This window comes from Siphateles boraxobius, unplaced genomic scaffold (genome assembly GCF_051911475.1).
Source record: "Siphateles boraxobius isolate OS27281-9 unplaced genomic scaffold, OSU_SipBor_1 92, whole genome shotgun sequence".
In the NCBI taxonomy this organism is placed as follows: Eukaryota; Metazoa; Chordata; class Actinopteri; order Cypriniformes; family Leuciscidae; genus Siphateles; species Siphateles boraxobius.
The window spans coordinates 4,037,715-4,048,483 of record NW_027509222.1 but is presented as its reverse complement, the minus strand read 5'-3'; the positions used below and the strand labels follow the sequence as shown (position 1 = coordinate 4,048,483).

Sequence of the window (10,769 nt, the reverse complement as noted above, 5' to 3'; positions counted from 1 at the left end):
AAGGATTCACTATAGGTGTTGAAATATACTTAATGTGTAAATCATTGCTTTAAATTCATGATTTAAAATTTATTTTAAAAAAGCAGATTTTGATATAAAAATAACATTGACAAATTGGTAAGTGACCAATTGTTTAAGTGACTCAGGAGGAAAAAATGTATTTAATGAAACATTTATTGTAGTTCCTATGTTTTTTCAGAGTGTAATTATGATTATGGTATGTAAAAGACTAATACATTTCTAAACACTATGTTCTGAACTGACACCTGAAAACAATACAATATATTAAAAAAATATATGTATCCACTGACCTGGTTCCTCTCACCGATGTGGGTTAGTGATAGATTTGGATCGTCTTCTAAAAAACAGTGAGGTCAGGTATGCCACAACAGCTTGGTGCAATGGTGTTCCCGCACATGGACTGGTTGGGTAAGATGCAGCAAGCTTCCCACACTATGACAGAGGGCCTATTCTAAAGGGTTAGCCAGTGTCAGCAACTCTAGCCAAAGGGATTAGAGCAGCTTTTGAATGTCCCTCAACAGTGAGGGCAAGTGCTTTGTATTTGTTTTCGTGAGGTATTGACCCTTTACCTGACATTGTGTATCCTCTTCTAAAGCCTGACTCAATCCCCAAAACACTCAGTCTGGGCAAACATTTACTTCCCTTCATTTCATATAAAAGCAACAAAATCTCCAAATTTACTCTCCAATAAATGACCATTTTAATATCTTACAGGGTTAAAGGGATAGTTCACCCAAAAATGAAAATTCTGTCAGTATTTACTCACCCTCATGTTGTTCCAACTCCGTAAGACCTTCGTTCATCTGGATCATTCCTCCATACTCCTCCATAGGCTTCTAGGGAGAGTAAATACTGGCAGAATTTTTATTTTTGGGTGAACTAACCCTTTAATATTTAGATTTTGGGTGATATTAACATACTGTTTCAACTTCACAATTCCACAAAGTTAGTGTCACTTTTATTTTAATTCATCCTTTTCCCCCCATTGTATTTATTTTGGTCACGTTTATTACTTAGAAAAAGTTATTGGGAGAAATGATTGGGGAAACAGTGGACAGTAGGATCAGGAAACTGCTTGAGCATACAAACTCCAAATCTTGAAGAAAAGGTTGTCAAGTCAAGCTAAGTCACCTTTATAGAGCTTTATACAGATTGTTTAAAGGAACTTTACAGTGATAACAGGAAAATGATTAAACAAAGCAAACAGAGTTAATTTCTGTTGTACAGCAGCTCTAAAAGAAAATAGTGTAATTGTTCAGCTGAAGTTGATTCATTTCTGTTGTAAAGATCATCAATTATTAAATTGGTTCATTTAATCTATAAAGCAGTTCTGCCAAAAACATTAACAATGATGTCATCGTCCAGCTCAGGTTAGTTTTCATTCAACAGCGTCAGTACAGTCAGATCAATAATATTGTTGAATTTTAAGTGTCCTAAACTAAGCAAGCCAGAGGCGACAGTTGCAAGGAACCCAAACTCCATCAGGTGACAGAAGGGAGAAAAAAAATCTTGGGAGAAACCAGGCTCAGTCGGGGGGCCAGTTCTCCTCTGGCCAATGAACGAACATGGTGTGATTATGATTTTAGGCTGTATCAAAAGTCAGAAATCAGATTGTAGATTGGTAACATTAAAATATTTCATCCAGTTCCTTTTGCTTGAAGATCGGATTCATCATGCCGGTATGGAGCCGATGCTGGCCATAGGGTCTGCGAGGAAGACCTGTCTTGTTCTTGTTTCTGAGGATCTGTGCCGATGGCTGACCAGACGATGCATTCACAGGGGTTTGTCTCGTTCACACAATTTCTGCTGACATTCTGGGCTACGATGTGGTTGTTTCTAGGTGCAGGTCCGCCTATGATCTGGATACGGACCGGATATGGCTGACTACGGTAACCTGGGGATAAATAGAAAGACTAACATTAGCTTAGATGCCATTCTTCTTACATTGTAACAAGTACATCGGGTGTCATGGAAAGTGTTCCTGGTTTCAGCCTAACAATCCTTTAACAGATGCGAATTATAGTAATGTGATCTGTTATGTGTATGCCAGGTTAAAGAGATATGTTTTCATTCTAGATTTAAACTGACAGTGTGTCTGATTCCCAAACAAGGCTAGGAAGACCCGGTCTAATTCACTAAGCATGCGAACGGACACATTTTTGCATGAAATCTGTGTTTTCCAGAACAAATCATGATTGACCAAGAACTTTAATTTAAAATATTTTTTCTACATGTCTAACCATGTATGCAAAAAGCACTTTCTCCATACGGCCTCATAACAATGAAGTTTTATTTAATCTTTACATGACTATAATTATATTGTTTATATTAATTATAAATAAAATTAATGAATAATACAATTTAATTTCATCTTAAACATATTTCATCATATACAGTAAAAGAGTTAGAAAATCTGTGCTAGCGAGGTTAACTTACACCACACTGATATCAACCTTTTGAGTACTCCTGCTTTGAGAGCAGCGCATAGTACACTTGTCACACGGGGTCAGAGGAAGATAAATACAGATTATAAAAATATCAACAAGGTTTATTAAACTAGAAGGCAGCATGTGTAACAGCGTGCACTATAATAACCGACAACTGAAGGAACTTAAATACACTGTGATAATGAGAATATAACGAACAGGTGTGATGATTAGATGGGTGTCCATGACAACTGATGACTGGCGGGAAACTAAGACAAAGAAACACGTGATAGATGAAAATAAAACTAACTGAACATAAGTGTTTCATTACACCATGGCGGCAGTTGAGTGACGACTGATCAAGGGGGAGCCGGTGGGATGAGGGAACCCGGTGGAGCCGCAAGGCCGAGGGTGTCTGGTGGAGCCGAAGGCGGATGGACCCAAGGGGGAGCTGACAGGTTGACGGGCCGGGATGGAGATCAGAGGCTGGATACGGAGCCGCAGGATCCTCTTGCTCAGGCACTACTGGTGGTTGCAAAGTCCAAACAGTTCTTAGTGCTGTCTAGAAACAGCGATGAAGAATCCGAGCAAACTTGTAGAGTGGCCACATAAGGGGAAGTTTTTTTAATAAGGTTAGTGCCATTTAAGTAAGTATGTTGTGTCACTCTATGTATTACCTTGTCAGCTTTCCTCTGTACGCTGTATATGCTCATTATACTGCAAGCGAGATTTCCGTGTGACTTCTCATCACGTGGGTTTCGCCCAGTAAACAGGAAATGACTATTATTGTTGCCATAAAAGGAAGGAGGAAGGCGGTCTTCGGGAGAAGCATTTTCTCATTCACAAACCTGACGGAGCGTATGTGGATTATTCCGAGGTTAACTGTCCTGGAAGCACCGCTCCTCCTGGGAGTATTTCAGTGGGCTCGCTGTCAGGATTACTTTGTTAGAGGACTTTGGACAGTTTTTCCACTTCATTGATCACGCTCCTGGACTTGATATTGTTCCTGGTGAGGCTGATCCTAACTTTGTAGAATACATGCTGGAATATAAGACAGTTCGAGAACACACACACTCACGTATTCAGAGGTGTATGTATTATCTATGAGGGTATATGGGTTTGTGACGTATGTCCTGTGAAGTTGTAAATGCACTGTGGTTGTTTGTGCAATGAATCTCTTTGTGAGTTTTGTGTTCTATTGAGAATCTGTGATTTGTTTGTAGACTACACAATGAGAACAGGCGTTCCAATTTATAGTGGACACAAGCTGAGTTACAAACTGTAAATCATTGTCCAAACGGTTCACAGTGCTGTCTAGAAACCAAAATGAAGAACATGAAACGGGGTGGGATAGGGTAGGAGTTGATACCTCTGCACCGAAGTTCATCAGCCAGTCCTCAGTCTCTATTTTCACCATTATACACTCAGCCACAGGTGTCGTGGGCTCACACCCCTGGTCAGACTCACTGTGGGGCTCCTCTTCTGGGGCGAGGGTCAACACTGTCCTCTTCTCCTCTGGCTGTGGTCTGCGGTGGGCTCACATGTTTCTCCATGGTTGAAGGTGTTCTGGGTCTGGCTGTGTTCTGGAACGGGGGTAGACACTCTTTAGACACCAGATGATGGTGTCCCTCCAGTTGAGTACAGAGGTGTCTGGGAGGTCTATATGGTAATTTGGTAATATATTTGTATAATTTTGGCTGATGAAATTTTGCAGAGATTTGAACAAGGTCTCTGGTCACACATATTGGATATTTATATATCGGATATTTAGAGGATGATTATTAGTTCTGTGCATTTTAATGTTTGCTAATTATCTTAGTAAACGTTAGAGGCTACTGAATTTTTAACAAAATATATAGTAATTTCACTTACCTTGCAATAACTGCATTCTCCCAAGAACAGTCTTCTTCTTCTTCTTCTTCTTCTTCTTCGATGTTTAATGGCGGTTCAATGGTGCATTACCACCACCTACTGTACTGAAGTGTGGACCAGAGCTAGACAGAGATCAACTATATCTTTTTCAATGTGCACAAAAGGCCTATTGCTCTCAAATATTGTTCACACATCTGTCTAAATCTGTGTTAGTGAGCACTTCTCCTTTGCCGAGATAATCCATCCACCTCACAGGTGTGGCATATCAAGATGCTGATTAGACAGCATGATTATTGCACAGGTGTGCCTTAGGCTGGCCACAATAAAAGGCCACTCTAAAATGTACAGTTTTATCACACAGCACAATGCCACAGATGTTGCAAGTTTTGTGGGAGCCTGCAATTGGCATGCTGACTGCAGGAATGTCCACCAGAGCTGTTGCCCGTGAATTCAATGTTCATTTCGCTACCATAAGCCGTCTCCAAAGGCGTTTCAGAGAATTTGGTAGTACATCCAACCGGCCTCTCAACCGCAGACCACGTGTAACCACACCAGCCCAGGACCTCCACATCCAGTATCTTCACTTCCAAGAACGTCTGAGACCAGCCACCCGGACAGCTGCTGCAACAATCGGTTTGCATAACCAAAACTTTCTGTATAAACTATCAGAAACCGTCTCAGGGAAGTTCATCTGCATACTCGTCGTCCTCATCGGGGTCTCGACCTGACTGAGTCGTCAGTCGTGAGTCGTCATGGTCGTAAGCGACTTGAGTGGACAAATGCTCACATTCTATGGCGTCTGGCACTTTGGAGAGGTGTTCTCTTCATGGATGAATCCCGGTTTTCACTGTACATGGCAGATGGCAGACAGCATGTATGGTATCGTGTTGGTGAGCGGTTTGCTGATGTCAACATTGTGGATTGAGTGGCCCATGGTGGCGGTGGGGTTATGGTATGGGCAGGTGTATGTTATGGAAAATGAACACAGGTGCATTTTATAGATGGCATTTTGAATGCACAGAGATACCGTGATGAGATCCTGAGGCCCATTGTTGTGCCATTCATCCACGACCATCACATCATGTTGCAGCATGATAATCCACGGCCCCATGTTGCAAGGATCTGGACACAATTCCCGGAAGCTGAAAACATCCCAGTTCTTGCATGGCCAGGATACTCACCGGACATGTCACCCATTGAGCATGTTTGGGATGCTCTGGATCGGCGTACATGACAGCATGTCCCAGGTCCTGCCAATATCCAGCAACTTCGCACAGTCATTGAAGAGGAGTGGACCAACATTCCACAGGCCACAATCAACAACCTGATCAACTCTATGCAAAGGAGATGTGTTGCACTGCGTGAGGCAAATGATGGTCACACCAGATACTGACTGGTTTTCAGACCATTTAAATATCCTGTGAACAAATGTTCAGTATGTGTTTTATGGCCTTATTTCAGTGACTTAAAAAATAAAAATAATTCACTAACCACAAATAAATGTAATTTTCTCAAGAATACAAAATTGTACATGCCACTTACATAGCACACTTAGCACAGTTTGTGCTGAATACATTGAAATGAAACTTTAGCCATTTTTATGATTAAATGTCGAAGCGCCAAAACCCTCTCAGAGCCCAGAGGGTTAATAGGTAGGAGAAATTCAGGCCTTTCAAAGTTGGCGACCTGGTGTGGATGAATGATCCAACCACACAAAAGAAACTTGAGCCAAAATGGACCGGACTATATCGGGTGGTTACTATGGACATGACGGGTATAATTTATACAGTATATTGGACCTGAGAAATGTTAATGCAGAACCTAAAGTTGTTTACCATGAACGCTTAAAGCCTTACAGGTCCAGAGGGAAGGAAACAGCACTAACTTCCCATGGTGCTGGTCAAGATGTAGACAAAAGTGTTCAGGAGTTGAGACCACTATCAGGGCCGCTGATTGTCAGTAGTTGGGGAGCACGCGTCTGAGGATGTGCTAACTCGTTCAGGACATTACCTAGTATGCTTTCGTGTTGATAAATAGTATATATTGCACTTTTGTGGTTGGTTTCAAGGTTTTACAATGTAAGAACATGTATTTTAACATGGTGTATTTTTTCTTTTCTGCATAGAATCTGTGATAGTTTTATGTTATGTGTTAGAGAAAAAAAAAATGAAAACACACAAGAGGTGATGAAAACATGTTTATTTTGTACAATGGTTACAAACTGTTTGATATTGCCTGTTATGGCATGTTATATCTCTCATATGTCCTGTTGGGGGATGAGATTTATTTTTGTATGATTATTTTGTGTTTATGTAATTAAGGTAATTTGGTTACTGTTCATGGGTGATGTAACTGACGCTATTATAAGGATGGGGAATTGGTGCGTGGACAAGTGTAATTGTCTGCAGGAGAAGCATGAGCAACGCGTGTGAAGCAAACTGTAATGCATGGTGTTCCTAACCACATGAGCTCTGACAAATAAAAGTCAATAAAGCCTCATACAGTATGTCCACGTATGCCTGCAGTATTACCTGGAACCCATCTAGGAGAGACTGTAGCTTCCTCCTCTGTTCCACAGCCAATCTTACATAACCACATCCATGTCATTCTACAGGAAATAATAAATGGTACATCTCTCACGTCTAGGTGATATCTCTGGGAAAAATATTAGGAGCAAAGTGATTCGATTTTCTGATATGAATGTAGATGGCACACAAACAGCAAACCGATTCTGTGCTGATAATAGTGTTCATATTCTCATAAGAGAATTTTCAAGATACTCATATGACACCTAATTTGAATGAGTATAAACTAATCAAAAATTAAACATGCCCACGTGTATAATGCAAAACTATCAAGATGCATATATCCAAAATATCCAAAACCATACAGTATGCTGGTTTGTTCAGCTGGAAGGTTAATGTAATAGGGTTAGAAATCAAACAGTATATATTTCTCTAACTGTAAATCATGTTTTACTGTATGTAACCAGAAATGTTTGCTTATTTGTCATTTTTGCTACCAAACAGTTGCACCTGTTCAGTGATTTTCATTTTTAATGCAGCAGTAAAAAAACAAAATTATCTAAACATCTGATTATGCCGCAACACTTTGGCAATTCTGAGATTTTAGTACACAGTGTTTTTAGTTGCATTTGTTTTGGTGTTTATTTATTTATTTATATATTGGTTGCACTTTATTTTACAGTATGTGTACTTACAGTGTACTTACCTAAGAAAGTACTGGGTAACATAAGGAAACTACATGGGTTAAGGTTAGGTTCAGGGTACCTTATTACCCAGTTTTTGTAATACTATACTACCTATATTTTTCGTGATAACACTTGAGCAGCGGTGCCCAACACCAAACATATTTATGTACTCAGTAGCATAGCTATCTACCTGGGGTAAGATTCTGAAGTTAATGGTTTTTTAAAATAGAAAGTGGGTTGTGCTTGCATATGTTACATTTTATTAATGATGCTGTAATTTATCTGTTTCCCATGTATACATGTTAATGTTATAAAGATACTATTTAATACATGCATGCATGTCATTTGCTAACTGCAACAAATAACACACACAGTAACGTATCAATCTACAGATTATGTACTAAATTCATTGAAATAAGTTTTTTTTTGTTAAATTAAATGTCATCCTATTTTTAAGTCCAAATTAATCATTTACAATATAAACTAATACACAAACAAAAGAAAAAGAAAAAAAGCATGTAGATATTTTGCAGTTTGTTTGACAACATTCTGTTACATGTGTTTGGAAAAGACAGTGCTAGTAAAGGAAATATTTTGTTTAAAACTTTGTTCTATTCATTTTGTTAAACAAAATAATACTACTAATAATGGGGGAAGAATATGACTATAGTAGACTACAGAATACTCACCCCATCAACTGAAAGATGAGCTGGACTAACTTTGGGTTAATATTTATTTTGTGGGTAGGCCTATATACCACAACTATCCAAGGATGGATAGGAGGCTCATACTGATACCCAAAAGGATGCAAAAATTGAAAACAGTACTTTTACATATAACAATATCATTGTGCATTTATAAATGACAGACATCTAGAAGTGGCCATAAATGATGTAAAATGTAGCTGGACTGTTGAAGTTAAGCTTTCCTGACCCTTTTTTTTGCCTTTTATCAGTTGATGATAATAAAAGACTTTTGCTAATTTTGGCCTAAAAGGTGCATGCATTATACAGTATTCATTATTTACAACATTTGTACAGGTGACCAAACGTTTAACCAGCCGTGACCACACATGAAAAACTCTTTTCAAACACTTACATTTTTACATTTGATCTGTAGAATGCAAAAATAATAAAATGCTAGGACATATTTGATTGATTGCTTTTACCTCACATAGGCCTGACAGCCATGCATTTGGATAAAGTTTCTCAAAATCTCTTTAGTGCTTGATCTCTAGGGGCGTAAAAGAACATGTAGGCATGCAGTACTCATATGTTCTGCCTTTTGCCCAACCACTTCTGGATGAATAATCTTACATATGCAGGTTTCCACTGTCTGCCCCTTCCGCTCGTGTGTGTTTTTTTTGTTTTGTTTTTTTGCTACAACTTTTGCTTTATACACAAGATATACTTTCTAGAAAAAAGATGTAAACATAGACAAACCAACAATTCACATATTACATGAGTGCACAAAAATCGTAAACTTTTAAACAAAATAAATAAATAAATAAATAAATAAATAAATAAATAAATAGTTAGTAAAAATTGCACATAACATAGACTGGAAAAACAACAACAACACCACCACAATGCAACTTAATGTTTTCAGTGGGTTCCCGTTTCCAAGAAAGGGTCTTGCTGGAATCTGTAACATAAAATAAGGCCAGCCTTTGTATATAGGCCTATATATGTATTTTTTAAAGATAGAGATAGGAAAACCAGTAAACTACATTGAATAGACCAAATGCAGTAGGAAAGAAAATGCGGGCGTAAGAGTCTATCTTAGCAACACGGATGTGCAAACGGCCGTGCCGCCAGGCTCCTGAGCGACAGTCCTCAAAGCAGCAGAAGAAGCTGGTGCAGTCCTTCCCATCCAGACATTCATAACCGTATTCCTCATCCCGCTCCTGCATGTGGGTGGCGTTGTTCATCTGGATGGCAGTGGCGGAGCGCGGGCGGATGTCCACGGTTGGGGCCTGCTTTTAGAAGAAAACACAATCAGCAAGGGTCACATCAAACACACGGGACATCTCCACCAGCTGTTAGGGTCTGCGTTAAATGGTCTGTCAATACGTGCTTTGCCCCTAATTTTTTTTGCGGGTGGAATGTATTGAATGATATGTAACTGCAATATTTGGATGTAAAAAGAATTTACTACTTGAATGAATACTAAATTAATATTATGGCTGTTCAATGTACATTTATCTGTCTTTTAAAGTTTTTTTTTATTGTTGGTCAATGATTATATTACACTAGAGTGGTTCCCAAACTTTTTACAGGGGTGTATCCCCTGAGGCATTTAACATCCTTTCTTGTATCCGCATTTCCATTAAGGGACAATATTTGCCCCTTCATTTGATTTTCAGGAGCATTTTTTCTTTACCTATTAAGGCAAAGTTTTTCTAACCCTATTTAATGCGTCATGTCAAATTCTGAATATTTCATTGATTTAATTATTAATATAATAAATAAAGCAATAAATTCAAGTAAATCAATCGTTTCGATCAAATGAAAATGATGATTTATTAGACAATGCTTCCCCGCCATTGACGGACACTTCCAGCTTTCCGTGTTTTCAGTTATACGGTAGGGGGCGCTATTATGCATCTTCTGAAAGATTACTTGATCTCCAGATCAAAACACATGCAAAGAAGAAGCGATATCATATGTAATCATATGCATATGTAAAATAACACGATCACCAACATTAAACAGCATATAAATCAAAACTACCTAATGTTACTGAATGAAATGTCCACCCAGGACGAGCTATAGGACTGTGGAGCTTTCGGGGTGTTGATGGACTCGATCTCCTCCATCTGTGTTTTGATCATCGTTCTGAATCTTATCTGGATGTAGTCTTTGACAAGCAATTAATTTTCTCAGCTTTTTGCCTCGAAATGTTGCTTTTTTAATGAAACTTAGTTCATTAAACTAAGATTCAAGTGTTGAGCTAGAATAAAACATGTTTTTTGTTCAAGAGCAGGGGATCTGTTCTTTCTTTGGATATGCTGCATGTTCAGATATTCATAAAAAACTAAATATTCTGGGGGCCATGAAACCTTTGTGAAAACAATCAAAAATGCTGGTGCTGGCAGGCAACTTTTTTCCAAGACACTGGCGGGGGAAGAGTTAAATAATTAAACTAAAACCACCAGTAGGTGGCGGCAAGTCACTGTCTAGGAAGTCAAATTTTTTTTAATGAGGATCATGGAATTTATTTGGTAAATTTGTTTCCAT

General features: G+C 38.7%; 1 protein-coding gene across 4 annotated transcripts in view; it reads right to left on the bottom strand.

The window, feature by feature from the left end:
* Positions 1–6,503: 6,503 nt before the first annotated feature.
* Positions 6,504–10,769, bottom strand: part of gabrg2 (gamma-aminobutyric acid type A receptor subunit gamma2) — a 135,329-nt gene continuing 131,063 nt past the window's right edge. For 2 of the 4 annotated variants that reach the window (XM_077224863.1, XM_077224865.1), the window contains one exon: positions 6,504–9,508. In XM_077224863.1, the coding sequence (XP_077080978.1) occupies positions 9,227–9,508 (282 nt within the window). In that variant the 3' untranslated portion in view covers positions 6,504–9,226. The remainder of the gene's footprint in view (positions 9,509–10,769) is intronic. The other 2 variants (XM_077224864.1, XM_077224866.1) reach the window with 1 other exon arrangement.